Below are 23,805 nucleotides of genomic sequence, written 5' to 3'. Positions count from 1 at the left end.
CTGCACGCTACCTCTCCATTTCTCATCCCTGCTGCCACTGCTGGGCCTCTGCTCTACTGGCCACTAAGCAGAGCCAGAGCTGCTTTCTCAAGTGATCATGCAGTTTCGGTCAAACCTTACAGGATCAAGCGCTTAAGGGGCCAGAAATTGAAGGAGGGGCGCATTATTTGGGTCTTCCTCTTTATGCTTTACTCTCCCTTCTACCACTGAACATAAAGGAAGTCCCCAGAAGAGTAGATTTAAAAAAAAAAAAAACACTGAAGAATAACATCCATATCGGTTGTCAAACTCCCAGAATCCATCAGGAACCAGGCTTCAGAGAGGGCCGACGAATCCGAAGGCACCGGAGCAATGCATTGACTGTCAGCTGAGTTCTGTCCCTGAGTCAGAGCTCCCCAGGCTTCAGTTAACTCTGTCATGGTGATCACGCAGGCAGCCAGCCAGCCAGCCGTGCTTCTGTGAGAAAAAAAGTTTAGAAAATGTGATCTCATGGCCAGGCGTGGTGCCTCACACCTGTAATCCCAGCACTTTGGGAGGCCAAGGCGAGTGGGTCAGCTGAGTCAGGAGTTCCAGACCAATCTGGCCAACATGGTGAAACCCCATCTCTACAAAAATTAGGCAGGAATGATGGTGGGTGCCTGTAATCCCAGCTACTTGGGAGGCTGAGGTGGGAGAGTCGCTTGAACCTGGGAAGGGGAGGTTGCAGTGAGTCAAGATCACACCACTGTACTCCAGCCTGGGTGACAGACTCTGTCTCAAAAAAGAATAAAAGAAAAAGTGATTTATGTTAATTTCAGTGTAATGCTCTTTTATCTGTCAAGTATGTGTTTGGTGGCAGGGGTAATGGGAGGAGATTCCACATATGATTTTTCAAAAAGTATTCTGTTGTTAAAAAGTTTGCAGAGCAGTTTCCAACGTCCCGAAAGACCCTTCCTATGAACCCAAGCCAGTGGTGCAGATTTGGGTGCAGTTTTTTGGGTTTTTTTTTTTTTTTTTTTGAGACAGAGTCTCGCTCTGTCACCCAGGCCTGGAGTACAGTGGCACAGTCTCAGCTCAGTGCAAAACCTCCACGTCCCAAGTTCACGCGATTCTAGTGACTCCACTTCCCGAGTAGCTGGGATTACAGGTATGTGCCACCACAACTGGCTATTTTTTGTATTTTTAGTAGAGATGGAGTTTTGCATGTTGGCTAGGTAATGGCAACAGGAGGCAGCCGAATGCCCAGGCAGATAGAGGCAAGTCAATGGTGAAACCCCACCTCCAAGCCAAGGACAGTTTAAAGCCTGAAAGCCAAGCTACAAGTTAAATCCTCGACCAGACTGAGAACTTGTCTTCCCGTTTGGCATGTTTTCTTCTGATTGATCCTCATCCTTCACCAATTGTACATATGCCTACCCTTTCCTAATTGGTTTTCTACACTGTCATGCTCACCTTGGAGTGGTATCTTCACTTTCATCTTTTTTGGATACTCACAAACCAGTCAGCATGCACTCCCCATTCTGAGTCCATAAAAGGTCCCAGACTCAGCAGCACAGAGGGAGAAACCACCTGACTACAGGGGTTGGGGACCCTCCCCCCATGGCCCCCAGCATCCCCTCTCCACTGAGAGCTGTTCCATCACTCAATAAAACTCCCCACCTTGCTCACTCTTTGATTATTGGCACATCCTCATTCTTGTTGGGTTAGGGACAAAAACTCAGGAATTGATGCACAGGTAGGCTGAGTGGGCTGGCTATCTCTTGCAGCAGGAGAATGAGGCCTGGGTAGGATACCACTTGCCGGAAAGCCCTGGCTTGCAAAGTGATCAATCAGAAAATCCTGTATTACAGACTGGCCTCAAACTCCTGGGCTCAATCTTCCTGCCTTGGCCTCCCAAAATGATGGGATTACAGGCATAAGCCACATCACCTGGCACACAGTTTTCAGGTCTTTTCAGAGAGTAAGTCTTTCCCTCCTCTAGACTTGAGGACAAGAGCATCATCCCTTCTCTCTGTTCAAAGTTGTGCCAAGGACCCAGACATCAGCCATAAAATTTCTAGTTCTCCCAGATGCTCAGGGCTTCTCTGGCCGGCCAATCAGTCAGAATTCTCAAGGTAGGTCTGCCCTCTGGAAATTCTGTGCCCACATGTCCCCAGGACCATGGCTACTTTCTGTTTCAGGCTTGGTTCAATCTCCTAGCATTCATTCTGTAGCTCCTCTTTCCATTCTATTTTTTTTTAAACCTTATTTTAGGTGTGGGGGCACATATGAAGGTTTGTTACATAGGTAAACAGATATCAAGGGAATTTGATGTACACATTATTTCATCACTTGGGTATTAAGCCCAGTACCTAGTAGGGATTTTTTTGTTGTTGTTCCTCTCCCTCTTCCCGTCCTCTCCCATCAAGTAGACCCCAGTGTCTGTTGTTTCCTTCTTGATGTCAGTGTGTTCTTATCATTTAGCTCCCACTTGTGAGAACATGTGGCCTATGGTTTTCTGTTTCTGTGTTTGCTAAGGATAATAACCTTCAGTTCCACAGTATTTTTCAACTGATGAAAAATTATTTTTATTAAATGCTGAATAGATTTTAAAAATTATATGTATATAGGGTATAAAGAATCATCTGATGAACCCCTGTGAACCCACCCTTCAGTTAAAGAAAAATCATATTAGAATTAATCCTGCAGTCCCCAGGATATTTCTCCCCAAACCCATTTTCTTTTCTCGCATTTCCAAGGCAAACACTAGCTGAATTTTGTGCTTACCATTTTCTTGTGTTTGACAGACTTCTTACGTATGTTTGAATCTGCAAAAAATATATTGTTCAGTTTGGTATGTTTTTAAACTTTACATAAATTGATTCATATGATATATATACCCTGTAAAAAATGTTTTTGAAATTCACCTATATTATTGCAAGTAGCTACAACTGACTGTTAAAATGCTTTATAGTATTCATGTATCATAGTTTTTAAAATCCATTTTACTCTTGATATTTGGGCTGTTGTCAGTGATTTCTATTATGAATGGTGCTGCTATAAACATTCTTGTACATATCTCCTGGTATACATTTAAGAGCAGCTCTTGTGAAATTTCTGTGTCAGTGTGTGGAAACATGTTTAAATTACCAAGATAATTCTAAACCATTTTCCAAAGTGGATGTCTCAATTTATACTCCATGATCAGTGACCATCTCATTCATAGTTCAACTCTGTAATCTTTATCAGCCTGGTAGATACAAAATGGTATTTTCTTGTAGTTTTGTTTACCAGGTTGTCAAAGAGGCTTACGGTATTTTCACATGCTCAGTGACCATTTGTCATTCTCCTTCTTGAAGTGCTTCTTCTGGGCTAACTCTTTAGTGAAGGTTGTGGGCACAGGCCCTCAAGGACAGATGGCCCAGAGTTAGTTTCTCAGGTCTCACTATTACAGAGTGGAGGCCCTCCTAGCTGCTTGCATCCCATCTTACTCAGTGACCCACTCTCAAAACAACTGTCAGGGTCAGGCATGTTGGCTCATGCCTGTAATCCCAGCACTTTGGGATTATATATATATATAATTATATATATAATTAGCAGGGTGTAGTGGCATATGCGTGTAATCCCAGCTACTTGGGAGGCTGAGGCAAGAGAATCTCTTGAACCCAGGAGGTAGAGGCTGCAGTGAGCTGAGATCACACCATTGTACTCCAGCCTGGGCAACAAGAGTGAAAATCTGTCTCAAAAACAAAAACAAAAACTCAGGTGGTCTCTGTCTCCTAAGACCAGCTCCAGCAAACAAGGGTTGAAGTTCAGGATCCAGGCGGCTCTGTGGCCCACAACCCAGTGGAGTCAACAGGCCAAGACCTTTCTGTCTGGTGGCCAGCGCCATGTCTGCAGGCCGCTCAAATGGAAGGTACTGCTTAGAACTCTCCACTGGACACCCTCAGAATTGCACAAGTTTCTTCTGTTACTAGTTCATCCAGAGTTATGATGCCAGCACTTCAAGCCTTGGTTAATCATTGGATCAACAAGTACCCAACTAGGTGCCAGAGAAACGGAAAAAGGCACTTAGGCCCAGCCCTCAAACTGGATCAGGGACGGTGACGGTGGTCCACACCTCACCTACTTTCTCTGCCCTGACACACGCCCAAGGCTTGCACTGAACTGTGAGCTGTAGTAAGTCCAGGTCCCGGTTGCAACCACAGGGGAGTCAGGTGCATCACGTGACCGTGCCGGGTGGAGGAAGGCTGAGTCACGCAGCTGAGACGCCAGGCGGTCACCTAGCAACAGCGAGCCACGGAGCAATGGAGACCCGCAGCAGGGAGCTCCAAGCTGCGGAGTATTTGGAAAAGCATCGGATCAAAGAGCTGGTGAGCTATCTCACCAGCGCCCTTCTATTTTTCCGGCCGGGTAAGCGCCCCTATGCCCCGGTACAGCCCTCCCTCCACGCGGGGCTTGCTTTCCTCATGAAACCCCCTCTCGCACACCAGCTATCCCTGCCTCCCAGACACTTGAACCCTTCTGCTGCTTATTAACTCTGTGACCTTCAATTAAACAACTTCTTGGGGTTCTTTTTGGAGACGGAGTTTCGCTCTTGTTGCTCAGACTGCAGTGCGGTGACGCAATCTCGGCGCACTGCAACCCTCACCTTCCGGCTTGAAGTGATTCTCTTGCCTCAGCCTCCCTAATAGCTGGGATTATGAGCGTGAGCCACCACTCCCAGCTAATCTTTGTTTTTTGTTTTTTTTTTGTTTGTTTGTTTGTGTTCGTTTTTTGAAACAGAGTTTCGCTCGTTATCCAGACTGGAGTGCAATGGCGCGATCTCGGCTCACTGCAGCCTCTGCCTCCTGGGTTCAAGCAATTCTCCTGCCTCAGCCTCCTGAGTAGCTGGGATTACAGGCGCGCGCCACCGTGCTCAGCTAATTTTTTTTGTACTTTTTGGTAGAGATGGGGTTTCACCATGTCGACCAGGAGGATGGTCTTGATCTCTTGACCTCGTGATCCACCCGCCTCGGCCTCCCAAAGTGCTGGGATTACAGGCGTGAGCCACCGTGCCCGGCCCTAAACTTTGTATTTTTAGTAGAGACGGGGTTTCACCATGTTGGCCGGGCTGGTCTCGAACTCATAACCTCCTCGGGTGATTTGCCCGCCTCGGCCTCCCGAAGTGCTGGATTTACAGCTGTGAGCCACCGTGCCCAGCAGTGTTGGTTTTTTTAGATGGAGTTTTGTTGGGAGTGCAATGGCACGATCTTGGCTTACTGTAACCTCTGCTTTCTGGGTTCAAGCAATTCTCTTGCCTCGGGCTCCTGAGTAGCTGAGATTACAGGTGCCTGCCACTACGCTGGCTAATTTTTGTATTTTAGTAGAGACGGGGTTTCACCATGTTGGTCAGGCTGGTGTTGAGCTCCTGGCTGCAGGTGATCTGCCTGCCTCGGCCTCCCAAAGTGCTGGGATTATAGGTGTGAGCCATGGCACACAACTGAAGTTTTCAATCTAAGACAAACAATTGATAGGGTAGGATAGATGTTCAAGAGATAGCTTTTCCTGCCTTTTTTTTTTTTTTTCCCAACACATCTGAACCCCCTATAAAATTTGAATCCTTTTGTAATTTGGGGGTGGTGTATCATTTAAAAGTTATATTAAGGTGAAAGTGGTTTTATGCCCTCCCCAGGGTGCAGAATTTTAATTTGCCTGCCTCCATATGGACCATCAAAAATGCCAGAATTACCGATTTGCTTCTGCGTAAGGAAATGAAAATACCAAGCATTCCAACTTTGCCAAAAAAACAAACAAACAAAAAAAAACACCCAACCAATATGATCATGTATAGGGTGATAAAGTTCTTGCTAGTTGTTTTACATTATTAAATATTTAAAAAAAAAAAAAAAGCCAGGCACAAGATGGCGCCAATGCACTCCAGCCTGGGCAAGAAAGTGAGATTCCATCTCAGAAAAATAAAAATTTAAAAATAGGCCAGGTGCAGTGGTTCAGGCCAGCAATCCCAGCACTTTGGGAGGCTGAGGCAGGCAGATCACTTGAGATCAGGAGTTCCAGACCAGCCTCGCCAACATGGTGAATCCCTGTCTCTATTAAAAATACAAAAATTAGCCGGGCGTAGTGGTGGGCGCCTGTAATCCCAGCTACTCCTAAGGCTGAGTCAGAAGAATCATAAACCTGGGAGGCGGAGGTTGCTGTGAGCAGAGAATGAACCATGGCATTCCAGCCTGGGCAACAGTGAAACTCTGTATCAAAAAACAACAAACGAAAACAAAACTCTGTGATAAAATAGAAATTGAGGGGCCGGGCGCGGTGGCTCAAGCCTGTAATCCCAGCACTTTGGGAGGCCGAGACGGGTGGATCACGAGGTCAAGAGATCGAGACCATCCTGGTCAACATGGTGAAACCCCATCTCTACTAAAAATAGAAAAAATTAGCTGGGTATGGTGGCACGTGCCTGTAATCCCAGCTACTCAGGAGGCTGAGGCAGGAGAATTGCCTGAACCCAGGAGGCGGAGGTTGCGGTGAGCCAAGATCGCGCCATTGCACTCCAGCCTGGGTAACAAGAGCGAAACTCTGTCTCAAAAAAAAAAAAAAGAAAAAAGAAATTGAAAGAAATGAATGCCTTTTTTAAAAAAACGTACTGAGGAGGCTGTGCGCAGTGGCTCATGCCTGTAATCCCAGCACTTTGGGAGTCCAAGGTGGGCAGATCATGAGGTTAGGAGTTCAAAACCAGCCTGACCAACATGGTGAAACCCTGTCTCTACTGAAAATACAAAAAAAAAAAAAAATTAGCTGGACATGGTGTCACATGCTTGTAATCCCAGCTACTCTGAGGCTGAGGCAAGAGAATTGCTTAAACCTGGGAGGCAGAGGTTGCAGTGAGCCAAGATGGTGCCACTGCATTCCAGCCTGGAGTGAGCCAAGATGGTGCCACTGCACTCCAGCCTGGGTGACAGAGGAAGAACTCCATCTCTGGGGGCAGGAGGGAGAATTACTGGAGAAAAGTTGCTATCAAACTAAATTTTAAAAATCTATTTTTTGAAAAAGTGACTGCTGTCTTTTGGTAGTGCTTGGTACTGTAATGTTGAAAACAGTCTGGGCTGGAGGTGGTGGCTCATGCCTGTAATCCCAATACTTTGGGAGGCCGAGGCAGGAGGATCACTTGAGCCCAGGAGTTCTCAGACCAGTCTGGGTGACACAGCTGAGACCTCTCCTCTACTAAAACTACAAAAATTATCTGGGGCATGGTGGCACATGTCTGTGGTACCAGCTACTTAGGAGGCTGAGGTGGGAGGCTCGCTTGAGCCTGGGAGGTTGAGGCTGCAGTGAGCCATGATTGCACCTCTGCACTCCAGCCTAATATTACACATCAAGACAAATGTTGGACCAATGCATGGTGGCTCACACCTGTAATCCCAACACTTTGGGAGGCTGTGGTGGGGCAGATCACTTGGGTTTAGGAGTTCACAGACCAGCCTGGGCAACATGACAAAACCCCATCTCTACCAAAAATACAAAAAAATAGCTGCACGTGGTGGTGCATGCCTATACCCAGCTACTCTGGAGGCTGATGTGGGTGAATCTAGGAGGCAGAGGTTGCATTGAACCGAGATTGCTAGTCAGGCCGGGTGTCAGTTAAGATTCCATCTCAAAAAAAAATTTAAAAAGACAAATATTACTTTTCCTCATAGTAAAAAGCGATATATTATGGTACATTCATTATATAAAAATATTTGTCAACATTTATTTTTCAATTTCATTTTTATCGAAATGGATGTATGGGGTTTAAAAGCTGAAAAGTACTCCAAAGCTTATAATGAATAACAACAGCATTCCCGTGGCCATCCCCAGCTTCTACCGTACAGAATGATTTCAACTGTTCAAGCAATATTCTTTGCTATTTATCTTGAGATTTCTAAATAACAGACCTATATTGCTGCTGTTTAGTGTTTTTCCCTCTAGGTTTAGATATTAGCTTTATGCTGTGGAAGATGAAAATGCGGCTATCTTAAATTAACATACACCTCATACACCTGTTGCCACTCACACCCATCTTCTGGATACATTTACAATTTTGCTATCCTCAGTATTCAGAATTTTTAATATTAGGCAGGTATCCATAACTAATCCTTATACTATGCTGATTATATTTCCCTTGTTTTCCCTGGTTAATAATACGTTTAAATTTTTAGTTTCCATTTGTGTGATCATCACTAGTTCATCCATATCTTCTTTTGCCACAATACAGCTCTACTCTCATTACATTTGCATTCATTGGGTAATTGCACTCCCCCCACCATCCCACCTCTGCACCCCTAGCTCTGTGTCTTCCTGCTCCAGTCTGCAGTGATTGCTACACAGTGGTTATTCATGGCTTCCCCTCACTCTGATCCTAAAACAATTTCTCGCCTCTTTCTAGTGCTCAGAGCCTGTTTCATGGCACGGCCAGCTCTCCCTGATTCTTGCTTTACCCCTTTCTTCTGGTGTAGCATGTCCTTTAGTGGCTTCCTGAGAGAGTGTACTTTGAGGGGTAAAGATTTTGGGAACTCACATAAATGAAAGTGAGTTCCTACATGTAAAACTTTAATAAACACAGTGGAGGTTGAGCATGGAGGCTCATGCCTGTAATCCCAGCACTTTGAGAGGCCGAGGCAGGCGGATCACTTGAGGTCAGGAGTTCAAGACCAGCCTGGCCAACATGTTGAAACCTCATCTCTACTAAAAACATAAAAATTAGCCAGGTGTGGTGGCACACATCTGTAATCCCAGCTACATGGGAGGCTGAGGCAGGAGAATCAGCTGGACCTGGGAAATGGAGGTTACAGTGAGCCAAGATTTCACTGTTGCACTCCAGCCTGGGCAACAGAGCCGAGACTCTGTCTCATGAAATAAAATATAGAGTGGGTACAATTTTAAGTTGGAACATACTACCCTTAGAATTTTTAAGGCATTGCTCCATTGTCTTCTAATTTCTCATGTTGCTCTGAAGAATTTTGATGTCATATGTCATCAGATTCTTGATCTGGGTATGAGAAAAGTTCATTTTTTCTGGAAAGTTTTTAGAATTTTTTTTTTATCTTATCCCTAGTAACCTGAATATTTTCATGCCTTGGAATGGTTTTCTTGTTGTTGTTGTTACTGTATTGTTCTTTGGGTACTTCATGGTCTTCTTAAATTCGGAGACATTTTTCTTTCAATACTTTTAGGAAGTATTTTCTTATTTTCCTTTACGTATATCTATCTTTCTGGAATTGTTATTAGTTGGATATTGGACATCTTGGCTTGATTCTCTAATTTTCTTTAAATCTTGATATGTTGTATGATAATCTTTATCAGAAGAATGTGATTTATGAATCTACTACAGTTTCTCTTGAGAATTTACCAGATTGTTATTTTGATGCCCCTCACTGGCATACACTTAGATTTCCTGTCTTCATTAGTGGTTCTTTATGGGTAAGATGACTGTGTAAGTTATTATACAAACCAGGGATACTTTGAGTGAAAACAGGTGCTATTAATAATTATGCCAGGACAACATAGTAAACTAAGACTGTCCCAGGCCAACTAGAACATTCGATTATTTTGAGTATGGGTATCTTAAACATGATATGAAAACAAAAACACTTTAAAATTCAAAAACAGACTGGGGGCCGGGCGCGGTGGCTCAAGCCTGTAATCCCAGCACTTTGGGAGGCCGAGATGGGTGGATCACGAGGTCAAGAGATCGAGACCATCCTGGTCAACATGGTGAAACCCCGTCTCTACTAAAGATACCAAAAAAAAATTAGCTGGGCATGGTGGCGCGTGCCTGTAATCCCAGCTACTCAGGAGGCTGAGGCAGGAGAATTGCCTGAACCCAGGAGGTGGAGGTTGCGGTGAGCCGAGATCGCGCCATGGCACTCCAGCCTGGGTAACGAGCGAAACTCCGTCTCAAAAAAAAAAAACAAAAAAACAGACTGGGTGCCAAGGCTCATGCCTGTAATCCCAGCACTTTGGGAGGCCGAGGCAGGTAGATCACCTGAGGTCAGGAGTTCGAGACCAGCCTGGCCAATGTGGTGAACTGCTGTCTCTACTAAAAACACAGAATTAGTGCTAGCTTTGGTACACATAAACTAAAATTGGAATGATGCAGAGAAGATTAGCATGGCCCCTGCACAAAGATGATGCAAATTCGTGAAGCGTTCCATATTAAAAAGAAAAAAAGGAAAAAAAAATACAAAATTAGCCGGTTGTAGTGGTGTGTACTTTTAATCCCAGTTACTCAAGAGGCTGAGGCAGGAGAACCCGGGAGGCAGAGGTTGCAGTGAGCTGAGATCGTGCCACTGCACTCCAGCCTAGATGACAGAACGAGACTCTGTCTCAAAAAATAAATTGAAAAGACAAAAGCATCATGGCAGCCAGTGGATCAACTGAATGAAAAACTGTTTTTTTGTTTGTTTGTTTGTTTGTTTTGAGATGGAGTTTCACTCTTGTTGCCCAGGCCAGAGTACAATGGCGCGATCTTGTCTCACCACAACCTCTGACTCCTGGGTTTAGATGATTCTCCTGCCTCAGCCTCCAGAGTAGCTGAGATTACAGGCATGCGCTACCACACACAGCTAATTTTGTATTTTTTAGTAGAGACGGGGTTTTTGCCATGTTAGTCCTGCTGGTCTTGAACTCCCGACCTCAGGTGATCTGCCCTCCTCAGCCTCCCAAAGTGCTGGGATTACAGGCATGAGCCACCACATCTGGCCTGAAAAATTAATTTTTCTGAGTCACAACATGAGCCCACTTACCTGATCTGCATGAATTTCCCAATAGTCTGAGAATCTCAAACAGTTGTAATAAACACAAACAGAGGCCTTCATTTGGCCATCTCGGTCACAACACAAAATCACACTCAAAGAAGTGCAGTCATTCCAGCAATCAAGAGTAGGTATCAAAAAGACTTTATCTCATAATCCACAGTAAAACCAGTGAAAAGTCCTTCCTCCTTGTTCCCAGCCGTATTGTCCACAGCAGCTGCAGAGCCTGTCGGATTCCGAATCCATGACACTCAGCCCATCCAACTCTTCCCTCTCCTGCTCCCTAGCTTGCATTTTTCTCTCATATCTTTATTATGTAAACCAATTTAGCATCTTGAAGATTCTTTTTTTCCTCTAGCACAAAAAGCTTTGAACATATCTGGCAAAAACAGAATTTTCCAGTAGAAGCCATTATGGGGGGAAAGAGAATCTAAGCAGATAAAGACAAAACTCTCTTTAGTGGAAGGGAAGTCTGGGAATACTCACAGATTAATTATATACCTATCACATAAATAATATATCAGTTTTTTAAAATGGATACCACCTTTTTTTTTTTTTTTAAGATGGAATCTTGCTCTGTCGCCCAGGCTGGAGTATAGTGGCGCATCTCAGCACACTGCAACCTCCATCTCCAGGGTTCAGGCAATTCTCGTGCCTCAGCCTCCAGAGTAGCTGGGATTACAGGCGCAAACCATCACAATGGGCTTTTTTATTTTTAGGAGAGATGGATTTTGCCATATTGGCCAGGCTGATCTGGAACTCCTGACCTCAATCCTCCTTGATCCCCCAAAATGCTTGGATTACAGGTGTAAGCCACCGTGCCTGGCAGGGTACCATCTTTAATAATGTAAATACCTTAAAACATCTTTATAAACACCAAATTTGGGGAGAGGAAACCGTGGGTTCAGAAACACTGAGCTAGAGTAAGAAGGTCATGAAGCTAAAGAAGGGGTTGGTTGGCATGCAGAGTACATGTACAGTGAAGAGGAGGCAGATAGAGAGCAATGGCAGAGGAGAGCGGACTTGTCCTTTTAGTGTTGGTGACCTTAGCCTGAGGTGGTGTAAGTTTCTTTGAAGTCATTTGTTTTGTCCTAAAAATTCATAAGATCTGTTATTCTGTAGATATACCCATTTCTTGATATAAATGTTTTATATTACTCACCAAGGTATGATTGATGCTTAGGAAGACATGCTAGCCTTATCCTGTGTCTTTTGAAGGCCCTGGCATTATGACATTTGTCCCAGTTTGAAAACCTTGGAATTCTAGAGTTGCAGAAAATAAGACTATACAGTTTGATTGGCCAATTACTATTGAGGAAACGGGTATGCAGTCCTCTATTCTCAATTTCAAAATTGTGAAAGCTCTGAAAACCAGCAGTTTCATACATCATGTAACAGCAAGACCTGACCTGATCTGAAATAATTTGGTAGGAAAACCTGGCCTCAGTTAGGGTATATTGGAAAATGTAATTGCTAGCTGTTAAAAAAATTAGCTGGACATGGTGGCAGACACCTGTAATCCCAACTACTTGGGAGGTTGAGGCAGAAGAATCTCTTGAACTGTGGAAGCAGAGGTTGCAGTGAGCCAAGATGGTGCCACTGCACTCTAGTCTGGGTGACGGAGTGAGACTCCATCTCAGTATATATATACGTATATACACACACACACACACACACACACACACACACACACATACACACATCTCAGTGTATATATATATGTATCTCGTCTTGAATTCCCATGCATTATGTGAGGGAGCTAGTGAGAGGTAATTGAATTGTCGGGGCAAGTGTTTCCCATGCTATTCTCTTGATAGTGAATGAGTCTCATGAGATCGGATAGTGTTTTTTTGTTTTTTTGATATTTTTTTAGACAGTTGCACTCTTGTTGCCCAGGCTGGAGTACAAAGGTGCAATCTCAGCTCACTGCAACTCCTGCCTCCTGGATTAGAGCGATTCTCCTGCCTCAGCCTTCTGAGTAGCTAGGTTTACAGGCACATACAACCAGGCCTGGCAATTTTTTTTTTTTTAAAGTAGAGACAGCATTTCACCATGTTGGCCAGCCTGGTCTCAAACTCCTGACCTCAGGTGGTCCACCCTCCTTAGCCTCCCAAAGTGCTGGGATTACAGGTGTGAGCCACTGCACCTGGCCTGATCTGATGTTTTTAAAAATGGGAGTTTCTCTACACAAGCTCTCTCTTTGCCTGCTGCCATCCATGTAAGATGTGACTTGCTCCTCCTTGCCTTCTGCCATGACTGTGAGGCCCGCTCAGCCACGTGGAACTGTAAGTCCACTAAACCCTTATCCTGTGTAAATTACCCAGTCTAGGGTATGTCTTTAGCAGCATGAAAATGGAGTAATACTGTATATATATATTTATATGTACTGTTTATATATATGGTATATATGTACACCATATGTTTATGTATATATATGTTTATATATACACCATATATATGCACAGTATTTATAAATATATATACAGTATTACTCCATGATATATATATTACATATATAAATGTATATATAAACATATGTAAACATATATACTGTATATATATAGTGTATATATAAGAATGTATATACACAGTGTGTATATATAAACACACATATGTACACATATATATATACACTGTATATATAGTTGCTGGCTAGTCAGCCTCTCCCAGTGATAATTCTATGCAATATAAGGAGGGAATATGAAGTTTTAGGGGATGGCTGTAATGAAATTATAAATTAAATAACACAATTATATTAATAGTAACCCAAATGAGAGACATTGCTGTGGGACTGGTAGAGTAAAATGAATTTGAAAGCTATTGAGAAAAAAACTCAGTAGAGACCATCGTGACTGATTAGATTTGACCATTGAAGATGCTACCCGTATTTTAGTTAGTAGAGTGTGGTAAAGTCTGCAGGCTTTAGAAGCACATTGCCTGAATTCACACTGGCTGTGTGGCCTTGAGCAAGTGACTGTTGTGAGGAGTAAATGAAGTTATCCATAGAAAATGCTTCCCATAGTACCAGGCATATAGTACCAGTTACATTTACGTAACATAGTTGGTTAGTAACATTTGACTCTTCCTTTCATGTTTTAAAAAGGTTCTGTCTTTTTATATTTATGCTGTGAGCATTTTCAAAACATTTTTTTTCTTTTTCTTTTTTTTTTTTTGAGACAGAGTCTTACTCTGTCGTCCAGGTTGGAGTGCACTGGTGCGATCTCAGCTCACTGCAACCTCCGCCTCCTGGGTTCCAGCAATTCTTCTCCGTCAGCCTCCCAAGTACCTGGGACTACAGGCGCCTGCCACCACATCTGGCTGTAGTTTTTTTGTTTTTTTGGATTTTTTTCTTTTTCTTTTTTGAGAGAAGGAAAGAAAAAAAAATAAGTAAAGGAGAGGAAGAAAGAGGAAGAGAAAGAGGGAGAGTAAATGGAAATATTGCTTTATTTTGAAAAAAATTGGGTATTAATGATGGCCAATCAATGTTTCATTTAAACTTATGGGTAGGTGTGATGTGGTATTGACAAGAATGTATATTTTGTGTATTTGAAGTGGAGAGCTCAATAAATATTTATTAAGTGTACTTGTTCCGGATCTGAGTTCGAGTCCTTGATATCCTTATTAATTTTCTGTCTCATTGAATCTAAGTCTCGTATCTGGGTGTTAGGATCCTTAGCTCTTGTTGTTGCATTGATCCTTTTACCACTATATCTTTGTTGCTTTAAAATCTATTTTATCCGATACGAGAATTGCAACTCCTGCTTTTTATTTATTTATTATTTATTTTTGCTTTCCATTTGGTTGGTAAATCTTTCTCCATACCTTTGTTTTGAGTCTTTGTGTATCCTTGCATGTGAAACAGGTCTGGATGTAACATGCCATTGGGTTTTGGCTGTGTCTTTTGATTGGGGGATTTAGTCAATTTAAATTTAGGGTTACTGCCATTTGATGTTGACTGGCTGTTTTATCCATTCGTTGGTGTAAATTCTTCTTTATGTTGGTGCTCTTTACTTTTTGGTATATTTTTAGTAAGGCTAATACTGGTTGTTTCTTTCTGTGTGTAATGCTTCTTTCAGAAGCTCTTGTAAAGCAGGCCTGGTGGTAATAAAATCTCTGAGTTCTTGCTTGTTCATAAAAGATTTTATTTTTCCTTCAGTTGTGAAGCTTAGTTTGGCTGGACATGAAATTCTGGGCTGAAGGTTCTGTTCTTTGAAGATGTTGAATATTGGCCCCCACTCTCTTCTGGCTTGTAGAGTTTCTGCTGAGAGATCTGCTGTAAGTCTGATAAGCTTGCCTTTGTGGGTAACCTGACCTTTCTCTCTGGCTGCCCTTAGTATATTCTCCTTCGTTTCAACCCTGGTGAATCTAACGATTATGTGCCTTGGGGTTGCTCTTCTTGAGGAATATCTTTGTGGTGTTCTCTGTATTACCTGGGGTTGAATGTTGACCTGCTTTGCTAGTTTAGGAAAATTTTCCTGAATAATATCCTGAAGGGTATTTTCCAGCTTGGATTCATTCTCTCCGTCACATTCAGGTACACCTATCAAACGTAAATTTGGTCTTTTCACATAGTCCCACATTTCTTGTAGACTTTGCTCATTCCTTTTTATCCTTTTTTCTCTAATCTTTTCTTCACGTTTTATTTCATTAAGTTGGACTTTGACCTCTGATATCCCTTTTTCTGCTTGAACAATTCGAGTGTTTAAACCTGTGCATACCTCTCGGAGTTCCTGTATTGTATTCTTCAGTTCCATTAATTCACTCATACTCCTCTCTAAGTTGTCTATTCTCAATAGGATTTCATCAAACCTTTTTTCAAAGTTCCTAGTTTCTTTACGTTGGGCTACAACATGGTCTTTTAACTCACCGAAGTTTGTTATTATCCATTCCTTGAAGAGTGATTCTGTCATCAGGATGCGCTCGTTCTCCATCAAGCCTTGTTCCATTGTTGATGTGGAACTGTGATCATCTTTAGAGGGAGAGGCCTTCTGACTTTGAGTATTCTCAGCTTTTTTACGCTGGTTTCTTCCCATCATTGTAAATTTATCCTCCTGTCGTCTTTGAAATTACCAACTTTCAGATTAGGTCTCTTGAGTGGATGTCCAGGTTGTTAGTTCCCAGGGCCAGAGCAGCGGCGTTAAAACTGATGGTGCTTGTCTTCCCAGGATTCTCCTGTCGGGCTTCCTTCTTGTGTCCCTAGTAGGCGACTCTGCCTTCCCGGGGCTCCAAACCTCGGTCAGAAGGGGAACCGGTGCCGTTTACTCTGCGCCGAGAGCTGCTGCGCCGAGGTGCCATCACAGCCGCTGCGCCGGGTTCTGGTGTCCTGCTGGGGACCCATGCGGGTCCTCCGAACCTGTTTACTCTGCTCAGAGAGCTGCCGCGCCAAGGTGCTGGCAGAACCGCTGCGCCGGCCACGAGAGTCGCGCTGGCCACCCGTGTGTTTCCTCCACTGGGGGATCTTCTGCTCCATGAGCGACCAGAATTTGTCTGAAAGTGTGGCGTCCTCTAGTTCTCCGCGCCTTCCCTGAGAGCTGCAATCCCGGGATGTTAGCGATTGGCCATCTTGGATTGTTCTCCCTGGCTGTAGTTTTTAGTAGAGATGGGGTTTCACCATATAGGCCAAGCTGGTCTCAAACTCCTGAGGTGATCCACCCACCTTGACCTTCCAAAGTGCTGGGATTACAGGCGTGAGCCATTGTGCCCGGCTCAAAACATTTTCAAAAGCAGGGTACAGTATAAATTGTAGTATTCAAGCATAAAATTATAACATCTCATGCAGCCTAAAAGGATACACAACAAGAAAACTGGTTTGGGTTTTCATCAAAGTGGTACACCAAGTTCCATTAGCATGATTTACTTATTCAAGCCTTAAAAAGATAGTGAGTTGAAATTTAAACCTGGCCTTTTTCCAGTTTCTGAGTTTGATACATGGTGTAGGAAGAAGAAACAGACTTCATACAAAATGTGACTGCCTTTAGTAGCCTATTTATTGCTGGAAACTGATTATACAAGTAAAGTACAATACTAGATTTAAAAGTCTACTTCTGGTTTCAACACATAAATTCCCAGGGATGAAGATGGAGTGAAAACCTATAAATTAAAGGATTTTAAAACATAACCTGAGTGAAGAGAAAACCTATGGAATGGGAGAGTATATTTGCAAACTATGTATCTAATAAGGGGTTAATATCCAAAACATGTAAGAACTCAATAGTAAGAAAATAACCAATTTTTGTTTAATAGGCAAAGGACCTAAATAGACATTTTTCTATAGAAAATAAAGAAGTAGGCTGGGCACGGTGGCTCAAGCCTGTAATTCCAGCACTTTGGGAGGCCAAGACAGGTGGATCACGAGGTCAAGAGACTGAGACCATCCTGGTCAACATGGTGAAACCCCATCTCTACTAAAAAATACAAAAAATTAGCTGGGCATGGTGGCGTGTGCCTGTAATCCCAGCTACTCAGGAGGCTGAGGCAGGAGAATTGCCTGAACCCAGTAGATGGAGGTTGCGGTGAGCTGAAATCGTGCCATTGCACTCCAGCCTGGGTAACAAGAGCAAAACTCCGTCTCAAAAAAAAATAAAAAAATAAAAAAAAGAATTACCAACAGGTATATGAAAAAGTGCTCAACATCACTAATCATTAGGGGAATGGAAATTAAAACCTCAATGAGCTATCACCTCACACTTGTTAGAAAGGTTATTATCAAGAAAGATAGCTGAGCACTATGGCATAAGCCTGTGGTCCCCGCTACTCAGGAAGCTGAAGCAGGATGATCACTTGGGTCCAGGAGTTCAAGACCAGCTTGAGCAACATAATGAGACCCCCATCTTTCAAACACTAACAAAAGATGAAAGATAACAAGTGCTGGCAAAGATTTGGAGAAAAAAGAACCCTTGTATACTACTGGTGGGATTGTGAATTAGTACAACCATTATGGAAAACAACATGGTGGCTCCTCAGAAAATTAAACATAGAACTTACCTGGCGGTCCCACCACTGGGCATATATCCACAGGAAATGAAATCAGTATGTTGAAGTAGCTGCACTTGTTTATCACAACATTATTCACAATAGACAATATGTAGAATGGCTTAAGTGTCCATGGATGAAGAAAATGTGACACATATAGACAATGAAGAACTATTCAACTTAAAACGGACATCTTATCATTTGCAACAACATGGATGAACCTGGAAAACATTAAGTAAATCAGGCACAGAAGAATACCTCATGATCTTAATTGTATGTAGAATCCGAAAATGTCAGATTCATAAAAAGAGTAAAAGAATGGTCATCAAGAGCTGGAGGGCGGGGTTATTGGGGAGATGTTGGCCAAAGGACATATAATTTCAGATAGAAGAGGAGTAAGTTCAAGAGATGTACTGTATATCATGGTGACTACAGCTAATAATATATTTTATACTTGAAAATTGCTAACAGAGTAGATTATACGTGTTCTCATGAAAAAAATAAGTAAAAGGGGACTTCAAAAAGTTCATAGAGAAATGGAATTAAAAGATTAAAAATTAGCTTTGCATAGTGGCAGTATCATAGCTAATGAGGTTTATCTGAGGCGCGATTATTGCTAATTGAAAACTTTTCCCAATACCCCACTGTGATGACTTGCAGTATAGTCAGCATTGGCAATTTTTGACAGTCTTTACGGAGACTGGGAAAAAAAAAGATTAAAAATTATTTCTCAACATAAGCTCTATCAAATTCGAGATGATTTTGTAAACAATGTTACCAGCCATTAAGTCCATCCCTAAAGAACTGAGGGTCCTGGGAATTTACCCCTGTCAATGCAGTCTCTCTTACATCATTAAAGAAAAAATGGGTGCCCTTTAAAGATTTTTTAAGATCAGAAAACAAGTCAAAAGGAGACAAATGAGGACTGTAAGGTAGATGCTAATGATATCCCATTGAAACTCTCGTAAAATTGCCTTGTTCCATGAGAGGAATGAGCAGGAGCACTGTTGCGGTAGAGGACATTCTGGTAAAATTTTCCTGGGCTTTTCTTTAAAGCTTTGTCTAACTGTCTCAAAACATTCTCATAAAAAGCAGATGTTATTGAAGCAGATGTTATTGTTTGGAACTCCAAAAAAATCAACAAGCAAAATACCTTGAGCATCCCAAAAAACTACTGCCATGACATTTGCTCTTGACCAGTCCACTTGTGCTTGGACTGGACCATGTCACCTCTTGGTACCCATCCTTTGACAGAGTTTCTCTTCAGGATCACACTGTAGAACTTTCATCTCATTTCAATTCTTTGAAGAAATACTTCAGGATCTCGATGCTACTTGTTTTAAAATTTCCATTGAAAGCCGTGCTTTTGTCTGCAGCTTATCTGGTACAATGGCTTTCGCACTGATTGAATGGAAAGTTTGCTTGACCTTTTCAATCAGAATTGTGTAAAATGAACCAAGATGTCTATGGTTTGGGCTGTTGTTTGTGCTGTTAATTGTCAATCCTCTTCAATTAGGCACAAACAAGATTTTGCTCCTCACAAATTGATGTGGATAGGGTTAGAGTGAAATAAGCTTGGCCACAAAATTTTTTTTTTTTTTTTTGAGACGGAGTTTTGCTCTTGTTACCCAGGCTGGAGTGCAATGGCGCGATCTCGGCTCACTGCAACCTCCGCCTCCTGGGTTCAGGCAATTCTCCTGCCTCAGCCTCCTGAGTAGCTGGGATTACAGGCACGCGCCACCATGCCCAGCTAATTTTTTTTGTATTTTTAGTAGAGACGGGGTTTCACCATGTTGACCAGGATGGTCTCGATCTCTTGACCTTGTTATCCACCCGCCTCGGCCTCCCAAAGTGCTGGGATTACAGGCGTGAGCCACCACACCCGGCCTGGCCACAAATTTTAACAGTTGAAATTGGTGATGGGTTCATTATACTTTTGTCTACTTTTTTTTTTTTAGACGGAGTTTCACTCTTGTTACCCAGACGAGTGCAATGGCACCATCTCGGCTCACTGCAACCTCCGCCTTCTGGTTTCAAGCAATTCTCCTGCCTCAGCCTCCCAAGTAGCTGGGACTACAGGTGCCCACCACCATGCCCAGATAATTTTTGTATTTTTAGTAGAGACAGTGTTTCATCTTGTTGACCAGGATGGTCTCGATCTCTTGACCTCGTGATCCACCCGCCTCGGCCTCCCAAATGCTGGGATTATAGGCATGAGCCACCACGCCCGGCCTCTGTCTACTTTTATAAACATTAAATTCTCAGTAATGATGTAACTCAAATTTTTAAAGAATATATGAGTTGTCCAAGCATGGCGGTTCATGCCTATATCAGCAATTTTGAGAGGCTGAGGTGGGAGGATTGCTTGAGCCCAGGAGCTTGAGCCAGGTCTGGGCAACACAGCAAGATCCTGTCGCTGTTTAACTTTAAAAATATATGAGTGAAGCTTAAGATTTAAATGATAAAATGATCAAGCAGCAAGAGTGATCTGTAGCATCCAAACTGTTCTGTCTCTACTCCTTTTGGCTGCTTTTCATCATGATTGTCCTGAATTATTTCTGAAAAGTGGGTTGATCTTGATTTTTCATTTTTAAAATTGCTTAAACTATAGCATATTATTTATCCAAAATACTGCTTTTATGTCAGAAATGCATACGCTTCCTAGAAGCCCGTATTTATTCCAAGTCTCTGTATGTATATATCTCTCTCTCAAAAAAACATATACATACATATATATGTATGTATGTATGGGTATTTATTTATTTTTTTGAGATGGAGTCTCACTCTGTCGCCCAGGCTGCATGCAGTGCAGTGGCACGATCTCTGCTCAGGGCAACCTCCACCTCTTGGGTTCAAGAAATTCTCCCGCCTCAGCCTCCCAAGTAGCTGGGATTACAGGTATGCGCCATCACGCCCAGTTAATTTTGTAATTTTAGTAGAGATGGGGTTTCTCCATGTTGGTCAGGCTGGTCTCAAACTCCCAACCTCTGGCGATCCGCTGCCTCAGCCTTCCTAAGTGCTGGGATTATAGGCATGAGCCACCACGCCTGGCCTATTTATATTTTCTCTGCTTTTTAGGTGGCCAACTTCTTTCCTGCATTATGCTGTTCCCTCTTTCTGGTTTTCAACCCCATCTACAATTTATAGTCACTTGGGGAGTTTTTCTAAAAAGTGCCCAGGTCCAATTTCTGTAGTTTTCTATTCAATCATCGGAGATAGGGCATTTGTATTTGTAACTATTTAAGTGTTCGATGTCTTACCTTCTTGCTGAACTGTTTTATGAAAAGTAAGGCCTGTGTCCCCAGTGCCTAGTACAGTGCCCCTGCTACAGCTGTTTAATAATTGTTAAATGACTATTTCTACTTGTAACATATTTTAATTTCATATCAGAAAGAGCTGGAACTATTCTTTTGCAGAAAAACCAAGAGAATATTTAATATCCCTATTGGAACGTCTGACAATTGCAAAAGCAACAGGCGTAGCATTCCCTTTCTTTATGGATAACTCTAATGTTGTATCTATGTTTGAGATGATGGACTCCTCCAACAGAGGCACCATATCATTTGTGCAGTATAAAGAAGGTCAGTACTTTCTACAAATTGAGGTAATAGTTTGTGGCCATTCCATAATTTTTTCTAACAGAAAATCATTCTCACTTTGTAAATTTTCATTTCTTCTCATTATTTTACAGCCCTAAAAACCCTTGGTCTGTGCACTGAAGATGAAGATTTAGAAGATGATGGACACAGAATCACTTTGGATCAATTCAAGGATGAAGTGTATGTTTATTGTTAAATGACAACTATTTTAATAAGGTGGCATGATTTTGAAATATAATACCTTTTGAAATACATTCCTATCTTTTGAAAGAAATATTTTGTTCCCTTGAAATTTTCAGCTGACTGAAAAGTGAGGAGAGGGAAGGCTAACAGTAAAGTCTCTAAGCTCTGGAATACTAAATTCCAGTGGCAGCTCCATTCTTTTTTGAGACGGAGTCTTGCTCTGTTGCCCAGGCTGGAGTGCAGTGGTGTGATCCTGGCTCACTGCAACCTCTGCCTCCTGGGTTCAAGTGATTCTTCTGCTTTAGCTTCATGAGTAGCTGTGATTACAGATGCGCAACACCATGCCCAGCTAGTTTTTGCATTTTTAGTAGAGACAGGGTTTCACCATGTTGGCTAAGCTGGTCTCCAACTCCTGACCTCTGGTGATCCACCTGCCTTGGAGTCCCAAAGTGCTGGGATTACAGGCATGACCTTCCTAGCCCAGCCCACAATTCTTTTCCCAGCAATTCTCAAAGGATGAGGTGAAGAAGCATTAATATGCTAGGACAAGTAACAAACGCTTTGATCTCAACACACTAGCTGAAAACTCTATTTAAAATATATACTAATAGAATTTACCTCAAAATATTTCCTCAAAATTATTTATTGCAAAGTAAATTTTTGTCAATAGCATAGGCTGCATGCTAGTCTGATAATTTTAGATTTGACATATTATAGGATTAAAACTACTAACCCAGTGCTAAATAAAGTCAGAGAAAAATGAATGGAATAAAATTTAATAGTTATAGAAAGTTTCCAGGGAATCTAGCTCAATTTTTTAAGAATTTTTACTCTGAGATTAATCAAGAAACTATTATTGAATATAGCACCCAAGGTCAAGAAAAAGTTACAAGAAAAAAACTTTTGAGATTTATAATAAAAATTCTGTTTGTTTTTGAGACAGAGTCTTGCTTTGTCGCCAGGCACTAGGCTGGAGTACAGTGGTGCGATCTCGGCTCACTGCAACCTCTGCCTCCCAGGTTCAAGCAATTCTCCTGCCTCAGCCTCCCGGGTAGCTGGGACTACAGGCGCATGCCACCACGTCCAGCTACTTTTTGTTTTTGTATTTTTAGTAGAGACGGGGTTTCACCATGTTGGCCAGGATGGTCTCGATGTCTTGACCTCATGATCCGCCTGCCTCGGCTCCCAAAGTGCTGGAATTATAGGCTTGGGCCATGGCACCCAGCCTAAAATAGGAGTATTTTTCATTTCCCACAAATATCTTCCTTATTCACCAACTCACAATTTTTTTTTTTTTAGAGACAGGGTCTTGTTCACTTACCCAGGCTGGAGTGCAGTGTCAAAAAATCACAGCTCCCTGTAGCCTTGACTTTCTGGGCTCAAGCTATTCTCCTACCTCAGCCTCCCAAGTAGCTAGAACTACAGGCATGCATCAGGGTCGTGACATGTTGCCCAGGCTGGTTTCGCACTCCTGACTCAAGCAGTCCTCCTACCTTAGGCCTCCCAATATGCTGGGATTACAGGTATGAGCCACTGTATCTTGCCAGTTTTCTTACGGAAATACAGTGAATTCCCAAACTAGATATAGGAGCCTCAATTATAAATATGAATTCTAAAGTGAGTTAAAAAAATTTACTATGTTTGATTATCCACAACAGAATTTCCCTTAATTAGCACAGGAAATTGAAAGTTGATTATAACACATCTGCTATTTTATTCAACAGACATACTCAGCATTTATTTGTTAATAGAATTTTTCTATATAAACAAATTTTTCAATTTGTTTCGTTTTCTCTTTTTGTTTCCTTAGGAACAAGAGGATTAAGGACATATGGTCAGCATTCTAGTAACACTATAACTCCAAGATAATAAATGATTCTATAAAGTTTTCCAGTTTCATTAATTCAGAATTTCATCATGTAACTTGAAATCAAACTGGCTTCTTCTTAAAAAGCAAGAAAAACCTTTTTCTGAAAGACATTATTTTCCAGTATTAGGCCAGTTGGTCCTCAAATTAAGTAGAATCTCAACATCTTGTTGAGCCAGTTTGTATATTCCGACTTCATTTAATGCTGCTGTGGCAGGAAGTTGCCCTGAAGCTGACTGCAGTACATCTTTCAGGAGTAGTGCAGAACCGACGTTCAAATTCAAAACAATACAGGCTTCTTTTATACTGTTTAGGGAAAACGAAGGAGGGAAGTGAAATCTACATTATCTGCATCATCCATATTACAACAATTTGAGAATCTAAACAGCTTCTCTGCACTGCTGGTCCACATGTTCACTATAAAAATAGGGATTCT

The 23,805-nt window shown here is 42.2% G+C and overlaps 2 protein-coding genes, 1 long non-coding RNA gene and 2 other non-coding genes across 8 annotated transcripts in view; 3 read left to right on the top strand and 2 right to left on the bottom strand.

The window, feature by feature from the left end:
- Positions 1 to 324: 324 nt before the first annotated feature.
- Positions 325 to 4,215, bottom strand: LOC118143704 (uncharacterized). Its single transcript, XR_004728042.3, has 3 exons — positions 4,084 to 4,215; positions 2,746 to 2,786; positions 325 to 456 (listed from the first exon to the last, which is right to left on the bottom strand). It is a non-coding gene; the product is annotated as an uncharacterized LOC118143704 (long non-coding RNA).
- A 37-nt stretch (positions 4,216 to 4,252) lies between these two features.
- EFCAB10 (EF-hand calcium binding domain 10) lies at positions 4,253 to 23,390 on the top strand. 4 transcript variants are annotated; one of them, XM_054237384.2, is made up of 5 exons: positions 4,253 to 4,331; positions 19,679 to 19,799; positions 21,137 to 21,301; positions 21,412 to 21,499; positions 23,313 to 23,390. In XM_054237384.2, exons 1-5 carry the CDS (start codon positions 4,266 to 4,268, stop codon positions 23,347 to 23,349), a joined length of 477 nt encoding a protein of 158 aa, XP_054093359.1. In that variant the 5' UTR covers positions 4,253 to 4,265; the 3' UTR covers positions 23,350 to 23,390. The 4 variants fall into 4 exon arrangements, with proteins under 4 accessions (XP_054093359.1, XP_078199239.1, XP_035109948.1 ...); XM_078343113.1 differs by lacking the exon at positions 19,679 to 19,799 and adding an exon at positions 20,517 to 20,618 and having other exon boundaries at positions 4,253 to 4,371; XM_035254057.3 differs by lacking the exon at positions 19,679 to 19,799 and having other exon boundaries at positions 21,250 to 21,301.
- LOC118143930 (U6 spliceosomal RNA) lies at positions 10,051 to 10,154 on the top strand. The gene has a single exon (XR_004728415.1). It is a non-coding gene; the product is annotated as a U6 spliceosomal RNA (small nuclear RNA).
- Positions 18,280 to 18,420, top strand: LOC118143882 (U4 spliceosomal RNA). Its single transcript, XR_004728372.1, has one exon. It is a non-coding gene; the product is annotated as a U4 spliceosomal RNA (small nuclear RNA).
- The window catches only part of RINT1 (RAD50 interactor 1), a 31,691-nt gene continuing 31,078 nt past the window's right edge, over positions 23,193 to 23,805 (bottom strand). The window contains 1 exon segment of the mRNA XM_009002620.5: positions 23,193 to 23,675. Coding sequence (XP_009000868.2) covers positions 23,483 to 23,675 — 193 coding nt within the window. The 3' untranslated portion in view covers positions 23,193 to 23,482.

This window comes from Callithrix jacchus, chromosome 11, assembly GCF_049354715.1.
Source record: "Callithrix jacchus isolate 240 chromosome 11, calJac240_pri, whole genome shotgun sequence".
Taxonomy (NCBI): Eukaryota; Metazoa; Chordata; class Mammalia; order Primates; family Cebidae; genus Callithrix; species Callithrix jacchus.
This window is presented reverse-complemented; position numbering and strand designations above follow the sequence as displayed.

Excerpts from the sequence above, each read along its gene's own strand:
- EFCAB10 (XM_078343113.1), top strand. The coding sequence starts at position 4,266 with ATGGAGACCCGCAGCAGGGAGCTCCAAGCTGCGGAGTATTTGGAAAAG. Across the intron at positions 4,372-20,516 it reads CCTTCTATTTTTCCGGCCGG|GCTGCATGCAGTGCAGTGGC; the intron begins GTAAGCGCCCCT and ends TCTGTCGCCCAG. Across the intron at positions 21,500-23,312 it reads GATCAATTCAAGGATGAAGT|GAACAAGAGGATTAAGGACA; the intron begins GTATGTTTATTG and ends TTGTTTCCTTAG.